Source organism: Temnothorax nylanderi, unplaced genomic scaffold (genome assembly GCF_030848795.1).
Source record: "Temnothorax nylanderi isolate EJ_2023f unplaced genomic scaffold, tnyl_v1.0 TNYL_tig0054_pilon, whole genome shotgun sequence".
Classification (NCBI taxonomy): domain Eukaryota; kingdom Metazoa; phylum Arthropoda; class Insecta; order Hymenoptera; family Formicidae; genus Temnothorax; species Temnothorax nylanderi.
Genome location: NW_027249116.1, coordinates 1170199 through 1196237, shown reverse-complemented (window position 1 = coordinate 1196237; position 26039 = coordinate 1170199). Strand labels below are relative to the sequence as shown.

At 43.1% G+C, this 26039-nt stretch overlaps 6 protein-coding genes across 7 annotated transcripts; 4 read left to right on the top strand and 2 right to left on the bottom strand.

Moving 5' to 3' along the window:
• The first annotated feature begins 15 nt into the window (after positions 1-15).
• Positions 16-4946, top strand: D12 (YEATS domain containing 2 homolog D12). The gene is made up of 4 exons (XM_071706963.1): positions 16-738; positions 1068-4081; positions 4166-4239; positions 4327-4946. Exons 1-4 carry the CDS (start codon positions 642-644, stop codon positions 4445-4447), a joined length of 3306 nt encoding a protein of 1101 aa, XP_071563064.1. The 5' UTR covers positions 16-641; the 3' UTR covers positions 4448-4946.
• Positions 4115-25994, bottom strand: LOC139772914 (angiotensin-converting enzyme-like). Its single transcript, XM_071706969.1, has 12 exons — positions 25854-25994; positions 7832-7927; positions 7519-7750; positions 7059-7341; positions 6837-6965; positions 6583-6695; positions 6292-6480; positions 5943-6210; positions 5751-5859; positions 5183-5577; positions 4970-5116; positions 4115-4770 (listed from the first exon to the last, which is right to left on the bottom strand). The coding sequence occupies exons 3-12, from the start codon at positions 7610-7612 to the stop codon at positions 4605-4607; spliced, it is 1893 nt and encodes a 630-aa protein (XP_071563070.1). The 5' UTR covers positions 7613-7750; positions 7832-7927; positions 25854-25994; the 3' UTR covers positions 4115-4604.
• On the top strand, positions 8328-12199 carry Ced-12 (engulfment and cell motility Ced-12). Its single transcript, XM_071706968.1, has 7 exons — positions 8328-8636; positions 8942-9235; positions 9320-9748; positions 10125-10541; positions 10617-11054; positions 11136-11442; positions 11522-12199. Exons 1-7 carry the CDS (start codon positions 8505-8507, stop codon positions 11683-11685), a joined length of 2181 nt encoding a protein of 726 aa, XP_071563069.1. The 5' UTR covers positions 8328-8504; the 3' UTR covers positions 11686-12199.
• On the bottom strand, positions 12196-25118 carry Patsas (palmitoyltransferase Patsas). Of its 2 annotated transcripts, XM_071706972.1 has the most exons (10): positions 24581-25118; positions 15113-15314; positions 14532-14773; positions 14309-14423; positions 14085-14210; positions 13553-13998; positions 13224-13473; positions 12983-13155; positions 12736-12901; positions 12196-12661 (listed from the first exon to the last, which is right to left on the bottom strand). In XM_071706972.1, the coding sequence occupies exons 3-10, from the start codon at positions 14699-14701 to the stop codon at positions 12458-12460; spliced, it is 1650 nt and encodes a 549-aa protein (XP_071563073.1). In that variant the 5' UTR covers positions 14702-14773; positions 15113-15314; positions 24581-25118; the 3' UTR covers positions 12196-12457. The 2 variants fall into 2 exon arrangements, with proteins under 2 accessions (XP_071563073.1, XP_071563072.1); XM_071706971.1 differs by lacking the exons at positions 15113-15314; positions 24581-25118 and adding an exon at positions 14975-15092.
• On the top strand, positions 15236-19176 carry Atms (RNA polymerase II-associated factor 1-like protein antimeros). Its single transcript, XM_071706973.1, has 9 exons — positions 15236-15336; positions 16498-16596; positions 16666-16758; positions 16868-17192; positions 17281-17424; positions 17496-17599; positions 17730-17946; positions 18037-18292; positions 18385-19176. The coding sequence occupies exons 2-9, from the start codon at positions 16523-16525 to the stop codon at positions 18912-18914; spliced, it is 1743 nt and encodes a 580-aa protein (XP_071563074.1). The 5' UTR covers positions 15236-15336; positions 16498-16522; the 3' UTR covers positions 18915-19176.
• Irbp18 (Inverted repeat binding protein 18 kDa) lies at positions 20316-23673 on the top strand. The gene is made up of 4 exons (XM_071706976.1): positions 20316-20653; positions 22074-22172; positions 22262-22418; positions 22507-23673. The coding sequence occupies exons 1-4, from the start codon at positions 20483-20485 to the stop codon at positions 22620-22622; spliced, it is 543 nt and encodes a 180-aa protein (XP_071563077.1). The 5' UTR covers positions 20316-20482; the 3' UTR covers positions 22623-23673.
• Positions 25995-26039: the final 45 nt, after the last annotated feature.

Here is a 26039-nt window from a genome sequence, read left to right as displayed (position 1 = left end):
CTATTCTGGCATCGGTATCCAATAATCTCCAATATGGCGCGATACACAACACTATAAACACTTGGGTGCCAACCTGCCTTACCTGCCAACGCCAAACCAGACAAACGAGCCAAACGAGCCAAACGAGCCAAACGTGATCGGGCTGCAACGATGTGGTTCTGTCGGTATCAATTTCGACATTCCGACGCGAACGTGTATGTTATCGGATCCTCGCGGACGCGTATGCCGGGGTGTTTTTTTTTTTCTAAATCTAAATTATCCCTCGCTTGTAACTTGTAAATATCGATCGTCTGTAAGCTGTAAGCTGTAAGCTGTAAGCGGTAGCACGAGTGAAACCACGACGGCTCTAACCTCTGCGAATAAGTTTCTCCGAAATTTTTATATGTATTTACAAGAGCGATAGAATGTGTGTCTGAGCGTTTAGGTGAAGGCTCGGCGAGGGGCTATTGAATGGTGAAAGAATTATATTGAATCTAGCTTTTTTTATATACACGTGTCGAGAGACTGTTACTCGGCGGTGTTATCTCGTGTTTTTAAATGCCGCCGCGTCAATCCCAATTCAACTAGAACTGCTGTATATATTCTGTATATTCTGTGTTGAGATGACTCTTATTCTCTTGAGCAAAGTGTAAACGCGATAAATGAGTGCTCCTGAAGAATCGCTAAACGGTCAGGATCCTGATTATGTCTCCACAACTTCCAACGACCAAACCCAGCAAAAGATTTACGAAGAAAATGGTAAACATATTGATTCCATTAATAATAATTTCTTACAGAATTAGTACACGAATAAAAAGATTGAACTCTCAAACATTAGCAACATTAATAAATTTGCAAGATTTATTTTTTAGAATAATTTGGATATTATTTCGTGATTCTGTAAACATTTAACACAGGCGTGGTCAGCTTCGAGCTTTGGACTTTTGGAGCCACGATGCTTCCCCCTTTCTATTCACGAAGAGCGAAGGAAAGGGGGAAGTGTGTCGTGGCTCCGAAGCTTCAAATTGAACATGCCTGATCTAACGATATCCAACGATAAATAACACAACATCTTTCTTTTCTTTTAGCAAGAAACACTACCGCAAAGAAGATAACTGCAATAGTGGAGAAGGAGTTCTCACGGGAGATTGATTTGAAGGAGAAGGAAATTTTACAGATACAGGAAAGACTGCACAAAACTCTCAAGATCTTTCATCTATTGCGTTACGTCATTATTACTAACTTTTACAATCGCAAGCAGTGTCAAATTCCCCAAGCTGCGGAGACCACGAAACAGACGAGGATTCATCCCGCGATTAAAACGTTACTTGGAAAGTCTCCCAAATCCACTGATTGTACAGATCTTGCGGTACCATCGACGTCCACCGATCCCCGATTTTTGTACAATGAGTCTCTCGCGTCGGGCGCGAGCACCACGGCGAATAACACGCTCAAAATCGAGGAAAATGCAAACAAGCGTGATGGCGCGTTACAAGGTGAGAAACGAAAAGCGTTGGACGAGGAGCCTCAACCTCGCAAGATACCTCGTTACGTGCCACCAAAGAGCAGCGTGCCTGAGAAGGCATGCCCGTCTCGTGGAAATAGCCATAAGGTCCGCAAACGCATTGTCGTCGGCAATATTTCCAAGTGGATCCCGCCAGATTGGCGAGAAGATGCGTCTAGTCACAAGTGGACGATGTACGTGCGCGGTGACAAAGATGAGAATGCCAACATCGGAACTTTCGTCAGTAAGGTGAGGTTCTTCCTGCATCCCAGTTACCGTCCGAACGACGTCGTTGAAGTCACGTCGTACCCGTTTCACCTGTCCAGACGAGGATGGGGTGAATTTCCTCTTAGAGTGCAATTGCACTTTAAGAATGCCTTGAATAAGCCCATGGACATAATTCACCATCTGAAACTAGATCGCACTTACACGGGACTGCAAACCCTAGGCTCGGAGACCCTGGTCGACGTGTGGATTCATACGGCGGAATCCCGCAATCCGGAACAGAATAACGACCAAGTCGAGTCTTCCATTAATGACACTTTGGTAAAGGTAGAACCGAACGATGGTAATAGTTCCGAATTTACTCATAAACAATCGGCGAAATTCGCGGAAATGTCACGGCTTACCGTGAACACTTCCGAGAAAATGCAAATGAAAGAAATGTCTGAAGCATGCAAACGATTGAATTCATCGTTGGATTTAACGTTGCTCAAAAATATAGAGAGCGCCAGAATAAAAACTGAATCCAACGACGCAACCACTCACGTATCCAACGACAAACGTGGAGAAGCGATATGCAACCCCATCGAACATGATCATAATTATAGCAGACAGTATTTCAACTCTGGTCATTGTACTGTAAGAGAAGGAAACGTGACTGTGGAGCACTATCCGGAAAACGACTGTACAACGTTCGCGATCAATTCAGTTGAGAGTAACAAAAAGAAATCTGATATAGTCGTTCCCTCGCACAGATTTAACGGTGATATCCAGTCTTCCGGCAACTACCAGCCTTTGGCATCTTCAAACGCAACGACAGACGATTCAGACGATTCGCTAGTAGTAAATACATTCCAGAAGAACAATAGTCAAAAGAGTCTATCGTCACCCGATACGGTGAAATCTTTACAAGCAAAAAACTCGAACAGTGACAATACTTTCGGCATTTCAGAAACTATCTCGGCCAAAGATACAGTAACGACGACTAATGGTTTCCACAAACCGTCCCGTGCCTCGCTCGATTGCTTCAACAATTTACAGAAAACCGCAAGTTCCTCGGAAATCAATAATTCGCATTTAAGACCTCTGCACATCTCCATACCACCGTCGAATATATTCGCGTCGTCGACCAGTAAGCATGTACTTCTTTTGAAGGATAAGAAATCAATACCGGTGGATCTCGCAAGTATACTTCCATCAAAATCTAACGAAAACTCAAAAAAGTTCGTCGATGGCGACGTGAAAGTTTCTGTTCCGAGAGACGGTAGCATCGCGAGACTAAACGTTCGCGTTCCTCAGGGCGTGAGCATTCTGAAGAAGCCGCCTAACGTCAAGGCAAATGCGCGAAAGGAAGGTACAACAGTTGACAATAACAAAAAGGCTGTTGTACTCAAGCTGAAAAGCGCTAATAGTCTGCTGCTGAACGTTAACGAGAACGTGCCGATCCTGAAGATAGCGGACTCGCGCGACCTGCGAAACACTTACGGTCTCACCGAGGCGACAAGGAGCAATCCGTTGATTGGCAAGCAAGAGTCCGTATCGTGCGCGAGATCGGAGAAGACCGTGGTGCAGCGGGCGAAGGTCACGCTGGGCAAAGACAAATTCAAAATCCAGAGTAAGAAGGATCTGTACGAAGCGGTTCTCCGGTCAATCGACACCGTGAACATCGTCGACACGGAGGCGCTGATACGATTTATTGTACGCCGATTGCCGATCGTTACGCGAGACGCCCGCGATCCTGAGTACAGACGGCTGCATCCTTACGCGTGTTGCAGCGAGGAGGAATACTTTGCGTACAATGTCGGTAAACAGCGAGCCATGGAGTGGTACCGCGCGAAGACGATCAGAAGCTTTCTACGGATGAAGCCGATCCCAATCGACCAACTATGGAGCATCAAGGAGATCATCCTGTGGGCGAGACTACACGGCTACACACCGAGTCGGAATGCCTTCGGTGTACAGGAAACAGCCGGAACGAGCGATACGAAGAAACTACCCGATACGACGACATCTGCCACGGTCTTATCCACGTGTACGGAACCAATTGCGCTGCATAAGTGGCTGCAGACCTGCCAGCAAGAGCCTACCCATCAATCGAAGGATAATCATATCGATGACGATCACGACGAAGAGATCGACGTCGAGAATGTTAAGGAGAGTCCACGCAGTATTACAATCGATCGGAGAAAAAACGACAGTGATAAAAATAGCAATTGTTCAACTGGTTCTACATTATTACCGATTGAACTTGACGAAGATCTGCTGCCGTTCCATAATTTCGTGTGCGACACCGCGCGAGATATCGGCATCAAGATCACACCAGAGGAGATTATTCCTGGTGTTGTATATTGTGCTGCTAGTCGTGTAATGACGCGGGTAAAATTATTTTTCATGCAATTGTACTCAATGTTAGGATATAAAATAAAAATTTGTATATTCACGACACATAATTGTATTCAGGTTGTCGAATGTTTCGTGGAGGATCTCACTCGATCGTCGTTGGCAAGAGCTTGGGAAAGAAACAGCGGAAATGAGTAATTATATTATTTTTTTGCACCTCTGTGCACTCACGGTTTGTATTGTAAACTGTCTATTATATATCTCATTAATTTGTATTGCAGATGTCCCAAAGTCATTACGCCAAACGACGTCCGTAACGCTCTCGCAAATCGAGAAGAATTCGATATTTTCACGAACGAAGGTCTGGGCTCGAGACAAGAATTAAATACAACAGAGCTATGACAACACACGTGCAAGCGAGACCGCTTAGTCGTACTGGACTCCAGAATACAACGAAGTAATCGATACAATTCTTGAAGATATTCTTGACGACACAGCGAAGGAAAATCGAGACAGACAGAATCGAGATTCATGTAGGAAAACTTGAGATTGATTCATTTCAATCCCAGCCAACTGGAATCCTGTGACGTTCAATCTCGCGTTGCAGCCATTCACGGACCGGTTCGTAGTATGCTAAGAACGGCTCTATACGATACTCAGAATATCCCGTTGTCACACGCAACGCGTGTCTCCAATTTGCTTTGCTTCCGAGTTTCATGATCGACCTGGAAGCATAAAGTGAACTAAAATAACTTTTTTTACATACATTCGTACATCTTTTTCCATGTTCTCCGCAAACAAATGAAGCATTTAGATACATTTTGTAGGAAAGTTATTTTTTTACTATTTCCTTTCCTTATTTTCGAAAAAAATCAGAATTAAAACTATCATTTTGTAAAAATTCATGCAGTTGCTTATACCAACCTTAAGAATTTTCCCGCATCCTTGGAGCCATAAATGTCGCATTTGTGAAGAGGTAAGTTAAATGCCGTGGAACCAACTGGTAAATTCAAAGATGCTTCACACATTCCTTGAAATAATTGAATTTGCAGAAAGTTTCCCAGGAAGTATCTATTAATATCAAATTATTTGTTAGTTTTATTTGTATATCTTTCGTATCAAATCGCTCGAACCTACCCGGCATAAGGTATACCATGGGCGATGTGGAATTTCGCCGCTGGATCAAAGAACTTCTCGGATCTCGGTGATGGCGGTACGACACCCATGTATCGACGATGCAAGTTCCACCAGAATGTGTTGTATTCCGATGGCTGTGTCTTACCGGAGAATACGGACCACCTCCATTTCTCTATTATTAGTCCATTGGATAGTTGCGGTATTTTAAGTAAAGCTTGCTTCAGAAGGAGAGCTATTTCCAATGAATCTTGCAAACGCGAATTTACTTCGGATAAATTATCGAATGACGCAGAAGCGTTACGTATCAATCCCAGACGATGCATGTGTCGAAAAGAAGTTGCACCATACGAAATAGCATCGCCTATTGACTCATGAAAAGCACTGTTGATTCCATTCTGAATAAGATAACATATATATTTTACATTATACAAATTGAAATGAAAATTATTGCAATAGGTAGTTTGTTAGAAATAGTAAGTTGATTCTTGTCAAGGCAACGATAGCTCGAATTTATGATATAAATAAGTCAGTTACATAGTAACAATTTAATTTTAAAAGGGTTAAATACCTTGAAAAATGACGGCTGATTCTGATATGCCATATAATACTGTATGTGACCAATCTCGTGATGAATGACATTGAAATCTTGCGGTTGTGTTTCTAAACACGCAAAAATTCTAAAATAAAGGCGCAGTTAAATATAATTGAATTCATAACATCATAACATCGCGATTCCTATAACTTAAAATCATAAAAATACCTAAAATCATCCTTCTTGTACATGTTGACCGCGGTTGCGTGACAGCTAGATTCCCTGCCAGTTTCTTGTTCAAAGATAGAGTTCTTCCAGAATTCTGACGGTAACGGTGGAAATCCGAGAGATGTGTAAAAATCTTCCGCAGTCTTAACCATTTTTATTACGCTGTAATTTTCTTGTATCATCGAATCCGTCAGATTCGGCATAACCGTGGTGTAATTTGGAAACACCACGCCAATTAATGCTTCCCAACTTTGCGACCACAAGTTGCCTATAAAAATACGCCGAAAGGGAAAGAAGTTGCGTTTGCTATTTTCATTATTTAATTACCTTTATTATTAACATATTTTACCTAATAAATGAGCAGGAATTGGCGAAAACATATCAATAACGTCGGGATACAATCTTGCGAGCCGGAATCTTACGACAGCGTGAAGAAGACGATAGAGAGGCTCAACTTGTCGATACATTTCTTCAAAAACGTTTTCCAAGTCTGGAATTTCGTATTCCTCTCTCCAATATTCTCCGATATCAGCATAGCCTTATACAGTAAAACTTAATTATTATTAATACTATTAAAAATAAAAGCTTGATCCTCCTTTTTAAAATCTCAATAAATAATTTAGTATAAATGTTATGTTACCATTGTTTCGCACAGCAGTATTTTGAAGATTCACTAACTGTCCAAACAGTTTCTTTGTGTGACTCATATGATTTCTCCAAGCAGTCCAAGCCCAACGTAATTCCGTCTCGTTTCTAAATAAAACAAATATACATATTCAAAAAAAGGATATTAAATATTTCTTCTCTGTCATATTTCTTGCATTTCTGAGAGATTCCGTAACTTTAACTTAAAATATATGTACTCATTAATTTACATAACGTATTGCAATGTACCTCGAAGTTGCCATTAACTTTCCCACGTCTAATTCACCGTTGTAACATCTTTGTATGTAATTTTCAATTTTGCAAATCCGTGCGGAATTATATGCGGATGACAACAGTTGGTTGGTAAGAGTGATTTTTCTGTAAAAAGAGGAACGAAATGAAAATTGGTTTAAATTTAACGATTTAAACTTAAAGGATTTTCAACTTTGATTATCTAGACATCTGTCATACCTTGCTATTTCATTGGTATATTTTGGTCCTTTGCACAAAAAGCGCAGCAATTTTCCGTTCACAGATACTCCATCGTTTTCAAGGTCCATCAATTTTGTACACCATCCATTCCTTAACTTCAGCTTCAGACGAACAAGGTGCATATATATTTCTGACGATGTAATCGAGCGGTTTGCAAGGGTTTGCCATTCCAATTCGGCGATCGCTCGATTTAACAATTCAAACGTATTGTCTATCCGATTGAGCACAATCATCGATGTTCCACAATCAATTTCTTCAATTTCTAATAAATAATAAATAAATCATCAATTACAATAATTGTATCGTATAGAATATAGATGATTGACTGATTCAATTCTCAATTATTTTAAAATATCAATATTTAAAGTTATTAAACATTCTTTTTATAATTCATTATTTCACAGCGCATTATTTAATTAAAATATAACAATCACTTTACTTTTCGAGGCGACGTTGCTGATATGCAGAACGATGCATACTGTGAGATGAAGGAAAAACGCATTTCGCGAACGTTTTCTCGGATCACTTGCCATGTCTTGCAAACGACGCGACGATGCCGCACTATCGTTCTACGGAGAAGGATTAATCCTATTGTCGGAAAACGTGAGCCTTTATCCGCACTCGAGGACCATTTCTACTGACTGCTCCCATGCGTCGTTTCTTGTATTTTTCTAGGGTGACAGGAGATCGATATACCTTTAATCGAAACCTACGCATTGTTTTACTTACACCAGCAAATTGCTTTTCATTACTTTATTTCCACTGTCTCTGGTTTCAATCGCAGCTCATTCCACCGTCAAGAAAAACACTCCATCCTCCTCTGCTTCAAGAAAACGATCTCCTGACTCCTGTCTCAAGAAAATGAGATTTTGATCGCAGCTTCGTGAACCCGATTGCGAAGCACGCGCACGATAAAGGAATAAAGGATTGATATGTGTATATATATATATATATATATATATATTAATTAAGCATAAAAAAATTAATGAAATATTGTGTATAAATTGTATAAATTCAGTTTATGAAGAGCCATTAAGCGAGTGTTGAAATAGAATCAATTAAGGCAACATATTTTAAATTTGATTAAAATTCACGACTTCCTGATACTGATATTTAAGCTGGTGGACGTGAAAGTTGAATTGGCGGTCCTATCATGTCACCGGCACCCTGTCCCACGTCGTTTCCGGTGACGGGCGGAAGCGGGCTCGCCTGCTCTAACCTAACCTCGCAGTCACGTGACCGTTGCAACTGCATCACTGCCAATCACTGCATCTCGCCCATCTCGGGTCTCGGGAGCATCGGGAGTCGGGATCGTTATGACAGCGGAAACGTCAAAACTCGCCAGCGGATTGTAAACAAACTGGACCGGCGTGCACGAAACATCATTGTCGCGCGTCTGCGAAGGAACTCGTTCTTATTCCTTCTATGTACACGCAGGCGATCAAAATGCCGGTCCAGAAGGATTCGAACATCGTGAAAATCGCCGTCCAAATGACCGATCAGGTGCCGCAGCTCATCGAGTTCAATCAGAAGCAACCTTTGGCCGGAATTATCCAGGTGCGGTCAATTTTATTGTACTGCTATAACGCTACTATAATCTCATCACGATGATTCATGTGATAACGTAATTTGGTGCTTGTACAGGGTGCATCTGAATTAATCGTCCAATTCTCAAAATTTTGTTTAGAAACAAAGCGTCCGACGAAGAAATTTTACCCTATGTTACTTATTTCCGCACGAGGAATTACCTCTTTCCAGTTATATCATTGTATTTCAGACATATCCTGTATAAGAAGGAAAGATAATAGAACGCATGCTAATACTTTATAGGATTAATGACTAATGTTCTGCTTTAATTTTAGGAATTGTGTAACGGATGGGGCTTGTCCGACGCGGAGTCATACTCTTTGCAATTTTCGGAAAATAACAATCAGAATTACATTACCGAGAAAAATAGAAACGAGGTGAAGAATGGCAGTATTCTCAGATTGGAGTTTTCACCCTCGAAAACAGCGAGCGATATTTTGGCTAAGCTTAATAATGGAACGGTAGAAGAGAAAGTAGTGGCTCTACAGAAGCTGAGCACACTCAGCATGGACATGACTTTTGCGTTGGAATTTATAAATAAGAAAGGATTGGCATTAATTATTTCACAGGTATGAAAGCCTTTCATACACAAGAATATAGTATATGGCTTTTGTCAATCATTTATATTTCTTACGTAACAAATGATCCATTAGGTGGAAGGTGGAAAATATAAGGGAAACACGCTTGCATATTCCCTTCAATCGTTTGTGGAATTGATGGACCATGGAATTGTATCGTGGGATATATTGGAAACACCCTTTATCAATAAAGTGGCGAGCTACGTGAATAATCAATCAGTAACTCAGGACACCAGTATAGTGGAAGCTTCTCTAAGTATTTTAGAGAATATAGTCCTAAATTCAACAGGGAAATATGGACAAGTGGAAAAAGAAGTTACTTTTCCTAATCTTGTAATGCATTTGCAGTGCATGAATCCACAAATTCAACAAAATGCGATAGCTTTAATAAATGCACTGTTTCTAAAGGCTGATCTGCACAAAAGACGAGCAGTTTCTGCTACGTTACAGTCTAAACAAGTCAGGAATGTGTTCTTGACAAATGTCATACAGTCTACTGGACAGGTATAATTACATAACGTATCGATATAGAATTTTTACTAGAGTTGCACTTACCTTTGTATTTTCTTTGTGATCGAAGAATTTAATTAATTTAAAAAAAATTTCAACAACCTGTGTAACTTGACTAGGTTTTGTAGACTAAAATGGTTGATTTGTTTATTATATACACGTAAAGCTTGATCAAAACAAATATCTGTTATGAGTTGAAGAAAAAAATTTCTAATTTATTTTGATATAAATGTACGTGTTTCGTATCTCAAATATTAGGCCAAAACAGAAGTTTTGTTTTCATTGGTGTATCTGTAATCGTTAGTAGTTATTTCTAGCCAATAAACTTTTGTTTTTGTCGTTTTTAACTAAAAATATCCTGCTTTCACAGGTCGGAGCAGAAATGGCCCATCAACTCTATGTACTGCAGACGCTAATGTTAAGTCTTTTGGAACAACGAATGATGACGAAGATGGATCCACAGGATCAAGACGCACATGACAAAATTAAGGAACTTCGAAGAATCGCCTTCGATACGGAAGGTGTGAATAGTAGTGATGTAACCGCTCGCAAGCAAGGACTTTTCGCCAAAGATTACAAGAAATTGGGTTTCAAGTATGACATCAATCCTGCTCTTGACTTTACCGAGACTCCACCAGGGATGCTTGCATTGGATTGTATGGTATACTTTGCACGTAATCATACTGAAGCTTACACGAAGGTCGTTCTCGAGAACTCGTGCAGAGCAGACGAGCATGAATGTCCTTTCGGCAGAACAAGTGTAGAACTTGTTAAATTGCTTTGCGAGGTGAGATAGATTTTCAAAAACTTTAAATTATATGTTTAATAATGCACGAATATAAAATGGACGAATATTAATTAGGTATTACGTATTGGCGAAGCTCCCAGCGAACAGGGTCAGTCTTATCATCCAATGTTCTTTACGCACGATCATCCCTTCGAAGAGTTTTACTGTGTCTGCATAGTTCTGTTGAATAAGACGTGGAAGGAAATGAGAGCAACTACGGAAGATTTTGTCAAAGTCTTCTCTGTTGTACGCGAGCAGATTACTAGGGCGCTTCAATGCAAGCCCACAGGACTGGACAAGTTCAAAAACAAGTTACAACAGCTGCCCTATTCGACAATCACTAACCTCTGGCAACAGGAAAGGACAAACAGGGAAGAATGGGAAAGCCACGCAAGGCCAATTGTTGAACTTAGAGAACAGATTACTCCAGAAATCTTAGAGCTGATTCAGCAGCAACGATTAGGATTTTTGGTGCAGGGTACTAGATTCATGAAATACAGTGCCAGAGGACAAGTATGTATCATTTTGACATAAGATACGTTCAGTGTTACGTATAAATTATGAAATTTCTAATAAGAATCTCGATATTTTTAGCGGATTAAAGATAAATTTTGGTACGTCCGCTTATCGCCGAATCACAAAGTCTTTCACTATGGAGACTGCGACGAGAAATCGGTGCCAACAATAGACGAACTTCCTACGAAGTTAGCGGTAGTCGAGATTCGAGGATTACTGACCGGCAGAGATTGTCCGCATATGAAAGATTTGCAAAGGCGAAAAACTACGCATCAGTTGGCGTTTTCCTTGGCCTTGGACTCCGTTGAAGTATCTAGTCTCGATTTCGTTGCTCCTGATGAGCAAGTTTTCGATTATTGGACTGACGGCATTAACGCTTTACTCGGTGCGTCGCATATTCCGCTTACATTTACAAGCGATGCATGTGCGAGTAATTTTTTTACTTGCTTTTTCCTTTTTTTCAGGGAATAGAATGACTAGTAAAGAGGCTGAAAATGACTTGGAGACTTTACTATCCATGGATATTAAGTTAAGACTTTTAGACGCCGAAGGGATCGATATCCCGCAAGATCCACCCGCGATTCCCGAACCACCACCAAATTATGACTTTTGCTACGAGTTAAAGTAAAAATTGTAAGTCGTGCCCGTCTATTACTATACAACTTACATCATATATTAATTTTTTATAGGCATATTAAGCCGTTGATCTTTGTTCATAAGTAACGATTTTTATATATTTTGTGCATATATTGCTACGATATAGATTGAGATTTCTCTCTCTAGATCGTAATTTTCCATTGCGCATTTTAATAATATAGAGAACAGTAGTATATTTTACCAAAGAAACATTTTAAATTTTATATATGTACGTAGTTTTTTATACATTTTTTAAGAAATTATTTATCCATAAACGAAAATCGTATAGGTAGAAATGACATCACTGTAATCATGTTGACGATCTTTTTACAATAATTTAATTAACTTCAAAAAAGCATCTGATAATATAACCAATCTGTCGTAATATATTTTATACGTATAGTAAGATTTTTTTATCTCTATTATATGCTATCAGTATTTTATATTAACCTCTATGTGACTAATGTGACTAAACTATAATACATTTAATAAATTGTGAAACTCAATTTTATAAGATATTTATTGAAACATTAACTTATAAAACTCTCGACTACATCTTTGCAAGTTTGTGTTCTGGCAGCAAAATGTCGCGCGATATAAACTATGAAATATAAGAATCTTTCATAAGTGGTAATAATATTTATGTGCAAATGTACACGTAATTTGAAAAAATAATGTATCATTGTACGTAGTGATCGCGCTTGACGCTTCTCTGTGCGAGAGAGAGTGCGTGAAATAGATTATTCGGAGATTTATACACACAATTATATGACGTCCTCAGAAAGAATATGATAATGCTGAAGATCGTTCGTTTGATGATTCGGCGGACAGAGGAAAAATTCGATGAAATTAAGCACGGGTCCTCGACTAAAGGGATTCAAGTATTTGCCCTTCTTATCCCTCAAATACGAGTACCTCTTATAATTGAACATTTCGTTGGTAGTCAAATTCATACATGCATGTAGGACCTATTAAAAAGAAATAATGATAGAAAGTTTGTACATAAAAAATATGACGACATATGTAAATGTGTTGCATCTACCGAGGTACACGTTAGAATCCAGCCGAGTCCGCAAAAGACGAGAGCCTCCAATACACCGAGAACATATAAGAGTTGAATTCCCTCAATTGCGATGCAATAACAGGCGAAATATAACGTGAAAGAGCAATTTATCGCCACGCACATAACGAACAGGAAGAACCACATTCTGAAAACAAATAGGAGAATGCTAAAAAATTAAGCGATACAACAAGGTATATGCACATATGCATGTTGTATCGATCCGTACCTGTTCCGTAGGCCAACGCAGTTGTATATAAATGGACAGTGATGATCGAAATATGTAACGCATCTGTTGCAAATTCTACAATGTTTAGCCCGGAGGGGCCTGAAACACCTGCAGCTGTGACACAATCGCGATAATAAGACATTCCGTTTCTTCCATTTGTCAAAGTACGGAATCTAAAACAACGCAGGACGTAACGATAGGTAAAAATTATTTTATAGATATCACACACGTTATCACATACCTGTTTTATCGCCCTATAATAAGTATCGCTGTTTTGCGGCACATAACCGGGGTCTCTTCTATTAGCCACGATCCACGAAATCCACATGAGGATGTTCCAGTAAATGAAGCAATAATGACTGCCTCGTAAGAGATTCCATGTTAATGGAATGCACTTCAACAGGTACATTGGGTATCCCCACAGCAGGACGGATATCATGAACAACAGCAACGGTCCTTTGCTGTTGCCCGCTCCGCCAAACAACAGCGCCCTTGTGAAAGCAAACACATAGATCCTTTACATTTTGACGCGAAATTTCCTTTCTTCGCTTAGAAAAATCGAGCACGAACCATAGCTCGTTGATGGGCGGTATCCATCTGGCACGGCGCTTCTGTTCCGCCTGCAGAATCCGCACGATCTCCGAGTGGCGATGACTCTTGGCCAGCTGCAACGGTGTCTTACCGTTTTTGTCTCGCGGTTCAAGCTCGATCTTGCTCTTTTCGCAGAGGATCCGCGCGCAGCTGACGTTGCCAGACAGGCAGGCCAGATGAAGCGGTGTCGAACCAAAGTAATCAGGTTTCTGCAGATCCACTCCGCTGTACATCAACAGCTTGATCAGCTCGGCGTGTCCTTTGTACGCAGCCCAATGCAACGCGGTGTCACCGTTTATGTCCGTCAAGTGTCCCTGCGCGCCGGATCCTAGCAAGAAGGCGGCCGTCGCAAATTTGCCGAACATGCAGGCGGTCATCAGAGGCGTTAAGCCCTTAAAATCAGCTGCGTTGACCGCGACTCCCGCCTGAGAAAAATGGAAACACGCGCGAAAGACGAAGAAATATCGACGAAGAAATGTTTACATTCTCTTTGGAATTTGTTCCTATCTACCTTCAACAATAATTGCACTATCGCACTGTGGCCTTTCCGACAGGCCCAGTGTATCGGCCTGGGTCCTTGCGTGCCGAGGCATGGTAGATCGACGGGTCCGCTTCGTTCTATCAAATATCTCATGACCTGTTTGAAAGACAAGTTTTACGTCTTCTAGGGTGCTTAAATAATTTTAAGAAATGACGATTTTAATCACAATATGTCTCTCGAAACTCGAAACTAACTTCGACATTGCTATCCAAGGCAGCCCAATGGGCAGGTGTGTATCCCCATTCGTCTCTCGCACTAAGCACACTCAGCCCGTTCTTCTCGACCAGTTCCTCGACCGCCTCGATTTCACTGCGACATACGAACGATCCCTTTGCGTTCTTCTTCCTACTGTCTAATTCGTCGAATTTTTCAAGTGTTTCAGTTTTATGTGAATTAATTCTCTTTCCGAAATCTCACCCAGCCCTGAGCAACTCGAAGATCTGCTTCGTCTCATCGGTGGGGCTCTGGCCAGTGGTAGCCTCGTCCGCATAGATGTTATCGTCAGGACGATTCCTCTGCCGCGTATCCTTGCCGGAGCCATGATTCTGATGACCAGATATCGGATTGTTCGGTAGATGCCCGACCATGTCGGGATCTGGACTTAGTTCCCATACCGATCGTGCCGCGCCGGGCCCTGCCACAGGGCTCACAGGATACACCTGTAAGGATTACGCGCAATCACTTGGTGATTGAGTTTTGCGACAAGACAAGATTGAAGATTAAAAGTCACGTAGTAAGACATTGGCAAGCTGAATGGTAATACTCTTGTTCATTAATTATTAACTATTCATCGAGTATCAACGTGATCCACGTCATCCTCGTTTATTTTGTTTTATATATAATATCTTCTCGCCTCTCACTTTCAACATCTGACTTTTAACGCCGAACTCCATTGCATTCCAGTTATTTCCAGCGAATAATTTTGCAACGTTTGCAACCGTCGCACGTGGTAGTCGTGGTACACATATCCATATCCCCACTTTCAATTGGCCTTTTACCTTGCACAGCGTCGCGAGTTCTGTATTTGTACGCTCGTGTTCGGAAGGCGTTCTGAAGGATGCGCCCTGCGTGGGCTGCGTGGCGATCGTTCCACCCTCCGGGACGGTTAGTCACAAGGAAACATTCGGCCCAACCATGTCTTCCGGGCCTCACCTGGCGGCGCAGCTTATCCTCCAGACCTGAAACGCCCGCTTCGGACTCCTACGACCAGAATATAGGATAGGTAGAAGCCCTTTTCTCACGCGATCAACCACGTCCGCATTTCTGAGAATGCCGCTCGGGGTTTTGCGCATTCGAATCAATAACGCGGCGACGGAAACGCCTGCGTGCGAGGAGCGCGCGAGAAATTAGGACGTCGCGTCGCGTCGCGTCGCGGCGCGGATATTCTATGCTCGCTGACGAATGACCAGGAAAGAGTTATTAAAACAAGTTTGACGAAGAAGAGTTGAAAGTTTGCCGCATGTTTAATCAATGGAGTCTTTGATGGTATATTAATGCAGATCTTCGACGCAGAGTCAATTTCTGGCTTGGTTATTTATTCTCGACATCTCGAATTTTACATGTTATTATAAGTCTTTTGACTTCGGCCTTAATTGCAGTTCGATCTTCGGGTTCATCCGCGAGTCTTAATTCATTTCATTTGAGCTGTAATTATTTCATAAATTCCTAAATACGAAATTTAAGAATTGGAAGTTTCTTCATCTACAAGCAGATCCAGTAATTTGTAAAATCCTTGTTTTGATTTGAAAACGCTCTCGTATTAAAATTTTTTTTCCAGATTTATCAATAATGATTAGTTTTTCATATTATTTTACGTTACTTATACATTTTATTATAATTTATTATTTACATCATAACTCTTTACGTGTTAAATAAATTATATTTATCGCATTGATACGATAAAAAAATTTTTTTTAAGCGCAATATAAAAATATTCTAATGTAGCATTTGTTTACGTCATAATGGCAACATTATACGACTTGGCGACAAGTCTCGCAAAGTTTCGCGCCTGCGCGTTAGCAGAGAGAAGCCTGAGAGAGGCCATCCCGGTGATCCCGGTAGCAAAGTATGAAATATGAAAGTCGTTATGAAAATAATATTCTAAGCACCCCTGTATTTACATGTCTCTAAGAATTGTTTGAAAATTAATCAAATGTGCCATTCATGCCAATTTTCTTTTATTTTCTCGCGCATGCGCGAGAAAAGCGGCACCCCCTTCGGCCCCTTCCCTTCCTTCGATTCCTTCGGCCAGCAAGCTGCAATGGCCTCTGCGTGGACTGCGTGTGAATTACACAGTATCAACGTGGTTATGTGACGCTCGATCGTGATGGCTTTTATATTGTGTTGTGAGTTATGAGCCTTGAATTCTGTTGTTGATCGTTAGATCGGCGAGTTCACGACGCGATAAAATGGCACCTACCATACAAACCAACAGCAATCAAGCTGACAGGGATAAACGCGCGGTCAGACCAGCGGAGAAACGGTAAATAAACGCACCCACACTCCACACAGTTAATCTATAGCGCTGCTACATTGTCCCGCGCTTTTTCAGGTCCGAGCTCATATGCAGAGTTAAATATTGCAACACTCTGCCAGATATCCCGTTTGATCCGAAATTTATAACGTATCCCTTCGAACCGACCAGGTGAGCGATCAGATGTCAAATGATGTCAAACTGCTAAACTGCCAAACTGTCGCTGTCGCTCACGTCTTTTTGCCTTTAATAATAATAATTTGTGATATCTATAACGCAGGTTTATTCAGTATAATCCGACTTCATTAGAGCGCAACTACAAGTATGAAGTACTGACGGAACACGATTTAGGTGTAGAGATCGATTTGATAAATAAAGACACGTATGCGGGTGATCTGAATGCTCAATTAGATCCAGCGGATGAAAAGTTGCTGGAGGAAGACGTTCTTACGCCACAGGACTCTAAACGGTCCCGACATCATGCCAGGAGTGTTTCTTGGTTACGACGTACAGAATATATTTCCACGGAAAGTACCAGATTCCAGCCGCAAACAGCAGACAAGGTTGAAGCTAAAGTTGGTTACAGTATCAAGAAGAACTTCAAGGTACGACCCTGCCTTCTACGCTATGCAACACTTATGCGGAGTATTTTGTATATTTTTTAAATAACAAAATTCAATTATTTTCGATCAGGAGGAAACGTTGTACATGGATCGCGACAGTCAAATAAAAGCTATAGAAAAGACCTTCGAAGACAATAAAAAGCCAATTGAAAGACACTACAGCAAACCGAACGTAGTACCTACAGAAATATTACCAGTATATCCAGACTTTAAGGTACTATTGCTGAGATTGCTAAGTAAACAATATCGTCATCATGTATCGTCATCTTTTTATAATTTTTATAGTTGTGGAAATATCCATGTGCGCAAGTCATATTTGATTCTGATCCTGCGCCAACTGGTCGATCTGTACCCGCACAGATCGAAGAAATGTCGCAAGCTATGATACGGTAAGCTCTCACAATAATATTACGCAATGTAGAAGGAAAGCAAAACGTGTATTAAAAAGAAAAAAAAGAAATATTTACCTTGCGATCAAATTAACTTGGATTTTATTGTTTAAAACAATGCTTCTCGTAGAGGTGTAATGGACGAGAGCGGTGAGCAATTCGTAGCTTACTTTTTGCCGTTGGAAGAAACGATGGAGAAGCGCCGACGGGACTTCACTGCTGGTATCGATTACGCCGATGAGGAAGAATACGAATACAAAATGGCGAGAGAATACAATTGGAACGTGAAGAGCAAAGCTTCCAAGGGATACGAGGAGAATTATTTCCTTGTGATGAGACAAGACGGGGTATATATATATATCAGCGCGCTATTGTATCACGCGTTATCATTCCGTGATTCGTCACGTTAATCCTCTTGTGTACCGCACTTACCGCAGGTTTACTACAATGAACTGGAGACGCGCGTGCGACTGAGCAAACGGCGCCAGAAGGTCGGACAGCAGCCAAACAACACGCGCCTGATAGTGCGTCATAGACCGCTAAACGCCAACGAATTCAGAATGCAGAGATATCGAGAGAAACAATTGGAGCCGCCAGGAGAGGAAGACGAGGACGAAGAGGAGGAAGAGGAGGAGCAGGAGCAGGAGACTCGACAAGAGGAAAAGACAGACGGAAAAGATACGGCGGTTAAAGGTTCGCTTTGTATATTCACCGATAATAGAGAGGACAGGCTATTATTGTATCGCTCTGAAAATTTTTCCGATAACTGGAAAATTTGTTTGTAGGTTCCGAAGCAGAGAACGAGGGAGACTCTCGTGCTTCGTCGAGGGCGTCCTCGCGGGCGTCCTCGCGGGTATCCTCGCGAGCATCCAGCAGAAAATCACGATCCCGCTCGCGGTCTCGTTCCAAATCCGACTCGAGATCAAGATCGAGATCGAGATCAAAGTCAAAATCAAGATCAAGATCCAAATCGAGGTCGAGGTCGAGATCGCATTCGCGGTCACGTTCACGCTCACGTTCACCATCGAAATCTAAATCACCGTCTCGATCACGCTCGCGTTCTCAGTCGCGTTCGCCGTCTAAATCGCGCAGTAAATCACGATCTCGGTCCGGCAGTCCTCAATCGAGGAACACGTCGAGATCCAGATCGAAATCGAGATCGAGGTCGCGCTCGGGAACGCCTGCGAAGTCACCGTCGAGATCTCGGTCGAACTCGCGGTCCAAGTCCAGGTCACGGTCAAGATCGAGATCCGGTACTGGTAGCGGTAGCGGTTCCGCTAGCGCGAGCGGCGAAAGCGGCTCCGAGAGCGAGTGAATCGAGACGCGTGATCGAGAATACTCCAATTCGAATGCCATCGTTTCCATCTGAATCATTTCGACGAGTATCGGTTTGTCATCGCTATTTAAAAATATTCCGGATAGCAGTTCCCCGCCGAATATCTCAGAATTATTGCATATTAAATGAACGGAAAGAGCAATTCTTTGACGGTAATAACATATAATGAGTAATCGTTTACAGGGTTTACGAGTGCTCGGCGGCATGATCAAAGATATAATAAATTTATATGAGGAAAATATGTGATTTTTTTAACTGATTGTGAGATCATTCCTACGATAATCCACCATTACATTTCCAAAACAAATCCAATAACTTTGACATTTAATTCTGCGACACACGCGTGTGTCTGACTTGAAACGTATAAGATAAAGGAGTTATCTCGGGAATTCTCGATTCGTGATAACGTATTTCAGCGCGATCGCGATGCTAAATCTACTTGTGTCATTTTTATATTTTCTTTTTTTCCGTTAATATTTTGTTTCCCTTTATAATTCGAATGCAAAATGTGTGAGGCGGTAAAAAAGGACGAAGGGAATTCGTGATTTTATTTATTATACAAGTTTTTTCGGTACTGATTAGCTATCGCGGGAAAGTGGGGCTCTTCAGAAATGTTTACAATTATGCAAAATTGAGAATTTGTGCGACCCGTAAATTCTCTCGGGGGATCTCGGGGTAACGCGACGTCAAGACAACAAGACGTCATCGCGATGCAACGTAGTTGTTAGTCGCGCAGCCGGAGGACGCCACGCATCCCGTTTGCCCGGCACTCCGCGGCACTTGCAAAGATTCGGTTGCGCATTGCGTCATCCCGCGACCTATCCGAATGGGTCAACGTCGATGCCGAAGCCGCCGAAGGACACATGACAGTTCCGTACCACTATCCGTGCCGAGGCTACGTTGAAGCGAACGAGTTGGTTCAGGGAATCGACGAGAGGTACGAGCGAGTAGATAAAAGAAGCGCGAAGGAGCCACGTGGAGAGACTGTCGTGTCTCGTGTCGCATCGCGATGCACGTGCCCCGCGCGTGTACACGTACGTCGTTCCGTTTCTGATCGGGCATCGGATTCGAGTCTCGAGTCTCGAGTCTCGAGGTTCGGGATTCAGGATTCGTCTCAACTCATCTCGTTTCATTCGCGAGCGGATTGAAGCGAGCGGATCGATACGATCGATACGAGCGAAGATTCTAGGTTAGGTCCACGCGTTGCGATCTTCAGAGATCCTACCTGTCAAAGCCATCGTTTCGAGTCATAAGTCATAATAGCGCGGATTTCGTTATGCGACGTAAGGAGAGGAGCATCGTTCGCGCAGTGTACGTATTTCGTATGATTGTTTGGGTATTTAAATTCGCCATTTGGAGCAATCGCTGGAGTACTTATCGCGTATGCTGAAAACATAGACCCTGAGAGAGAGAGAGAGAGAGAGAGCGCGCGCGCTAATTGCTCCGCGCTATCTCTCTCTCCCCCCCTCGTTCTCCCCCTCTATCTCGCTCTCTATCGAGTCTATCGCACGTTTATTCATCCATCCCACCGCGAGGTAAACAAGTCGATGACAGACGAATTTGATTTCACGTCCGCATTATCGCGCGCCGCGCATAATTTCGTCGCGCATTCCGCGGGAGAAACGGAAGAGAAAATCGCGACGATGCATCCGTACGGATTCCTCGACGATGGTGTCACGTGCACGGGATTCGAGACGCTCGAGACCGGTCAAGTTCCGGTGAGTTTACGGTTTACGTCATCGTTACGCGCACTAAGGGGTAACTTCGACGGACGAGAATCGCGTTATGAGGGTATCGTTCACGGGCGTGGGGCGCGGGGCGCGGGGCGCGGCATGGCCAAAAGAAAGAAACAAAACAAAACCAAAAAACAAACTCGTCGAAAAATTTATAAAACGGCCGGCTGTTTTCCGTTACACGCGGGAGTGTCGGCTCGATGTTTTTCGTTTATACGTACGTGACGGAGCGTCTCGCCGCGCCGCAGCTGCCGCGTATATAACGCGTGTAGCGCGCGCGAGCGGGTGGCGGGTGGCCGATGATGTCAGATTTATATAAGAGTTTAATGTTATCAATTCGCGGAAACGAGCGGGCACGATTGTAACGCTAACAATGCGAGTGAAATCATTCGCGAGGTAGATTCTCATATTTTCACGGGAACCCCAAGAGCCCCATTAGGTTTCATTTAACCGAGATATTCTCTTATCAAGGCTATATGCGATCTTTTTCGATTGATGCTGTTCCTGTGAGATAATCAGAATAAATGGCGGTAATGACAATTGATATTAATTTTGATTGACAATCACATCTATTTGCATTTCCTAGATGAAGTCACAATTAAAAAATGTACAAAGTGCCCATCGGTGTTGGATTAGTTGGAGCAAAATTCCGTCGCCGAAGATGACCCTGAAAGTTACACGTTTAACGTTTTTTTTTTAAGTTTTTACGAGCCGGCGCGAGCACGGCGCGGCGGTCCCTGCTTAAATTCGGGGGGATGCCGGGGATTCCGTCTCGCGACTTGGCGAGATACGCGTCACGTCGCGCGTCACAGTGAAATCCTGTTGACGGTTTTCAAGTCGAGGCTGCCCGCTGCAGTGGCTGCACGCTGCACGCTGCACGCTGCACGCTGCACGCTGCACGCTGCAGCGCTGGCGCGAAGATGTCAGGGCCGGTTTCTTAACAGCGATCTCAAGGCCTTATTGGGTAAATACGGAGCATACCGGCGTTGTGGCGTTACGCGTTACGCGACGGCGCGCTGACACAAAGTTAACGTAACGATCAGCCGGACGTTGAAACGCTTGAAACACCGATGTCAATATTTGTCACGCATCTAGCATCTACTTCTAGGGATCGCGATTAGGGTGACGCGATTGAGCAATCGCGTTCCGCGGTCCGCCACACGAAGGTTTAAAATGGTTTAAACTGCGTGGAAAAAAGATATTGTAGTAGCAAAAGAAAATACAATGTGATTCATGTAGCTCAAAAGTTTCTATTTATCTCTAAACTCGAGATATGTTTTATGTCGAAGAAATAAACAGAATAATTGACCATTGTTATCTTGGATATCCCTCCGACTTTAATTTGTAAAAGTTTGCCGTTTGAAAATTTGCAAAACTAACCATCTGTTTTTGCACGCTAATTTAGATGGCGCCGAAAAATAAAGAAAACAGTAAACGAAAGAAGCAGCAAATGGAGGACGAGGGCGACGAAGATTATCGAAAGAGGCGGGATCGGAATAACCAGGTAATCTATCAGTTTTTTGCATAAATTGCGTAAATTGTGCATGTTATTTGCATATGCGTACTATCGTCGTTATCTCCGCTGTTTCACAGGCTGTGAAACGATCCAGAGTCAAGAGTAAATTACGCACGCAACAAACCTTGGAAAGAGTAAATCAGCTGAAAACGGAGAACGAATTGTTGGAGGAGAAAATTAAAATGCTTACCAAGGAGCTTGGGTTTCTCAAGGATCTCTTTATCGCGCATGCAGGTAACGTTAAGACAAATTATTGTCAGATTGTTGAATTTTCCTATGACTACGTCGTTTCATAGTATATTTATATATTTTGTTTTCTTAGGAGGTGCCAGTCATAATACCCAAGCCGTAAATATCCAAGATCTAGATCTAAATGCTCTGCTAGCGGACGAAAAATCCACGGAAGATTCGCTAAAGACGGGTTCCGCCAAGCTGTAGACCGATACAAGCTCCACGTGAAGAAATCAGCGTGGTATTAAGTCTGGAACGCGAGACAGTATTAAGTCTGGCTCGCTCGATCGAAACAATAAGCGGACATCTTGGAAAGATGTTCACTTTGAATTCGTTGGAAAAGATTTATAGAGATGCGAAGAGCGTTTTCTGAACGCGAGCCTTCCAAGTTGCAGCATCGTCAGTGAATTACCACCAGCTAAATTTGCAACTTATCGAAAATTAATGGAGACGAGAGTGCGAATCACGATGGAGCCGTCGGAGACGGAGAACTCGCGATAAATTCGAGTACGAAAGTATTCACTTTAATCGGTAGCCAGTGGAGATTAAATGATCTTTGATCTAAACAGCACAAAAAAGTGATTAAACACACACATGTTGCTGATATTGCAGCATTTTATGTCATAATCATGCGTTGTGCAACATTCAAGAGATGTGTATATGAAAATAACTAAGAAAGAAAATTTTCTTTTAAACACTTACCGATTACAAGATACAATTTATTTTACTAATTATAATAAATGAAAAAAAAAATATATATATATATATAATAGATATGTCAGAATGGGTATATTATAGTAGAGAGCTTTGTGTTAATTTTTATTTAATTTATCGGTAAATTATTCACTTTGTTATAATTATTTTTTAAATTTTAATCTTATTTTATGGTATTATTTTATGTGAAAACTAAGTACGATCGAAACGTTCACGCGATTTCCTTATTATTTGAGAATAAACAATAAATTAATATTAGACCTGTCGTTCGTATCGTTGCCCTATTAATCTCCTTACATTGCGTTGCATATAATGAGCTTAATTTTTTATTCTACTATCTTTTTGTAGTTATCAGTTAGCCGAGCATTTTGTCAAATAATTATTGAATATTAAACGCGACTTAGTGACATGTTTTTTTATGGAACCAACAAAATCGATGTATTTAAACGCTACGACCCGGAAATGCTTATTTCAGGAAGCGCACAATTACTAATGCACAAGTATATTGCAAGAAATTGCTTAAAATAAAGTCTTCTTTCTCTTCTTTCTTTTTCTTCTGGTTATCAATACCTATCAGCTATCAGCGTACTATAATTAAAGTAATGCGGGAAAATTTAGAGAAAAAAAAGCTAAATTTGCTAGTAATCAGGTTTCGTTAACAATACGCTACATTCGAACAATAAAGAGCGGGAAATGAAGCTTGAGGCCGTAATTGATCTTAATATCATTAGAAATAAATAAAAAAATGGTGAAATTTTTTCTTTCGATTTTTATTTTATATGCCGCTGGGAAAGTTTCGACGAAAAAGGCGATCGAACGCGATTAAATAGCCGGTGGTTGACGAACACCCGGAGGGCCGAAGGGTCATCGTCGACGGCACCTGTATGCTTCGATACTCGCGGCCGAAGAGATCCGATCGATCCTCCGCCAGTGTTCGTGAAACGCACGAACGTCGCACCGACCGGACGAGCCCCGAAGATGTAAATTCTATATTCGGATTCCGGAATCGCTCTCGCGCGTTTTCCAGTCGATCATGAATTGGCCTCCTAGATTTTTATTACCTGGGGATACTAATCGTCTTGTTTCGGGGTTTTCGCGACGAAGTAAGTGAAACATAATTTAAAAAAAACGGAGGCAGCGTCGCAGGACTCCAGATTTAGATTTATTTACTTTTCGATACGTGGCTTTCCCGCGAAGCCTACTGTTAAAAGTAGCGGAAGAGCGTTTTCAATTGATAAATTCAGTTCGAGGGCTGAGATAGCGCGCCAAGGATTCTCTAAAGAATAAAAAAAAGATATCGCCAGGTCTCGATGGTGACACCGGTCGCGGCGCGGCGCGGCGCGGCCGGCGCGGCGGCGGCGTCAACAGTTCGGACTGTTCGGAGTACAGGCCACAGGCAACAGCTGCCACAGGGGCTAACAGGGAGGGCACCTCGAGTCCCGCGCACACACCTGGATCGTCCGTAGCACGGTGGGCCGTCGCCGTCGCGCTGATGGCCTAGCAGACGACATGTTGGCTGCAAGGAACACCTCGTCTCGAACTCGAACTCGAACGTTTCGGCCGCGAGTTTCCTCAGGGATACTTGAGTGAGGATAGACGAGCGCGAGCTCGGGGAGGAAGCGCGGGTGACGAGAGAAAGATCGGCGAGGGCGCGAGACCTTTTCCGCGAGAGGGTAGAGGGTAGAGTGCAGGTGTAAACTGTGTAAAGACGGCGAGGGCGCGAGACAAGATACGCAAGGGTGCGGGTTCCCCGAGTGTTGCTGCTGCTGCTACTGCTGCTGCTTGCCGTGCCGTGATCGTCGACGAGAAGCTCGCGGCGGCGGCGGCGGCGGCGGCGGCGGCGGCGGAGGAAGGGCAGGATAGAAAAGCGCGAGGGCGAAGGAAGCGGAAGAGCCCGGAAGGCGAACTTTCGGGGGAAAAAAAGAAAAAAGGAAAAAAAAACAAGGAACCGAGAACGCCGAGCAAGCGAAAATTGAGTTTTTCCTCTAAAAAACGTCTCGTCGCAAAAAGATCTTCTTTCCGAGGATAAGATTCATACGAGAGCGTGGAGAAGAAGGAGAAGAAGAGCTCGTCACGAACGGCAAGGACGGCAAGTTCCGTCGGAGCCGGAGCTGAGACAGGCGGTTCGGAGCGGATCGGACCGGAGCGGAGCGAACGGTGTGACTGGACAATCCGAATCCGACAGCAACAAACTTGACCGTTTTCGGCGAGGTGCACCGATCGTCATCCCCTCGACCCCCTCGACTACTGCTCGACTTGTCCGCGAGTCGTCGGAGCCGATCTATTTTAACGTCTCGTCGTCGTCGGCGCGTCTCCGCCTCCGTTACCGCCGTCGCCGTCATATCGGCGGAGGAAAGAATCTCCGATCTGGGGTTCGCGCGGTTCGCGTCGAAGAAACAATACGAGACGAGACGAGGCGAAGCGAGGAGGAGGCGAGGTCGTGCGTTTTACGCGTTAACACGCGCCGTGTCGGGAGTCGGGAGTGTCGGGACACGGTGTCCCTCCACTATATCTGTCTCGCTCTCTCTCTTTTTCCGTCTCTCCCTCCCTCCCTCCCTCTCTCGCTCTCCTCCCGTCGTCGTCGTCCCTGTCTCTCGCGCCGGACTCGCCGGAGACGTCGCAGCCTCGGCGAGGGAGAAAGAAAGAGAGAGAGAGAGAGAGAGAGAGAGAGAGAGAAAGAGAGAGAAAGACCGGGTCGCGCGTCGCGCCGCGTGTTTTTCTTACGCGCGGGTGTGCGTGCGTGTCGCGGGAGCAGCGGAGCAGCCTCTTCGTGGCTTGCGGCTCGCGGCTCGTGGTGGCCGGCGCGCGGTCGCGGCCGCGGCGCGGCGCCGGCGCCGGCGCCGCCACCGCGCGAGCGGAACACAGAGTACACAGACTCGCGATCGCGGGGTAACTCCGGCGTCCCGACGT

Coding starts and splice junctions, on each gene's coding strand:
- LOC139772914 (XM_071706969.1), bottom strand. CDS start 7,612: ATGGCAAGTGATCCGAGAAAACGTTCGCGAAATGCGTTTTTCCTTCAT. Junction 5,860..5,942: donor TACAAGAAGGATGATTTTAG/GTATTTTTATGA, acceptor CCTTTATTTTAG/AATTTTTGCGTGTTTAGAAA. Junction 4,771..4,969: donor GATGCGGGAAAATTCTTAAG/GTTGGTATAAGC, acceptor TTATGCTTCCAG/GTCGATCATGAAACTCGGAA.
- D12 (XM_071706963.1), top strand. CDS start 642: ATGAGTGCTCCTGAAGAATCGCTAAACGGTCAGGATCCTGATTATGTC. Junction 4,082..4,165: donor CTAGTCGTGTAATGACGCGG/GTAAAATTATTT, acceptor AATTGTATTCAG/GTTGTCGAATGTTTCGTGGA. Junction 4,240..4,326: donor GAAAGAAACAGCGGAAATGA/GTAATTATATTA, acceptor TTTGTATTGCAG/ATGTCCCAAAGTCATTACGC.
- Ced-12 (XM_071706968.1), top strand. CDS start 8,505: ATGTACACGCAGGCGATCAAAATGCCGGTCCAGAAGGATTCGAACATC. Junction 11,055..11,135: donor AATACAGTGCCAGAGGACAA/GTATGTATCATT, acceptor CGATATTTTTAG/CGGATTAAAGATAAATTTTG. Junction 11,443..11,521: donor CGGCATTAACGCTTTACTCG/GTGCGTCGCATA, acceptor CCTTTTTTTCAG/GGAATAGAATGACTAGTAAA.
- Patsas (XM_071706971.1), bottom strand. CDS start 15,007: ATGGAGTTCGGCGTTAAAAGTCAGATGTTGAAA. Junction 13,474..13,552: donor CCGCCCATCAACGAGCTATG/GTTCGTGCTCGA, acceptor TGCTTTCACAAG/GGCGCTGTTGTTTGGCGGAG. Junction 12,662..12,735: donor GGATTCTAACGTGTACCTCG/GTAGATGCAACA, acceptor TCTTTTTAATAG/GTCCTACATGCATGTATGAA.
- Atms (XM_071706973.1), top strand. CDS start 16,523: ATGGCACCTACCATACAAACCAACAGCAATCAAGCTGACAGGGATAAA. Junction 16,597..16,665: donor GTCAGACCAGCGGAGAAACG/GTAAATAAACGC, acceptor GCGCTTTTTCAG/GTCCGAGCTCATATGCAGAG. Junction 18,293..18,384: donor AAAAGATACGGCGGTTAAAG/GTTCGCTTTGTA, acceptor ATTTGTTTGTAG/GTTCCGAAGCAGAGAACGAG.
- Irbp18 (XM_071706976.1), top strand. CDS start 20,483: ATGACAGACGAATTTGATTTCACGTCCGCATTATCGCGCGCCGCGCAT. Junction 20,654..22,073: donor TCGAGACCGGTCAAGTTCCG/GTGAGTTTACGG, acceptor ACGCTAATTTAG/ATGGCGCCGAAAAATAAAGA. Junction 22,173..22,261: donor GGCGGGATCGGAATAACCAG/GTAATCTATCAG, acceptor GCTGTTTCACAG/GCTGTGAAACGATCCAGAGT.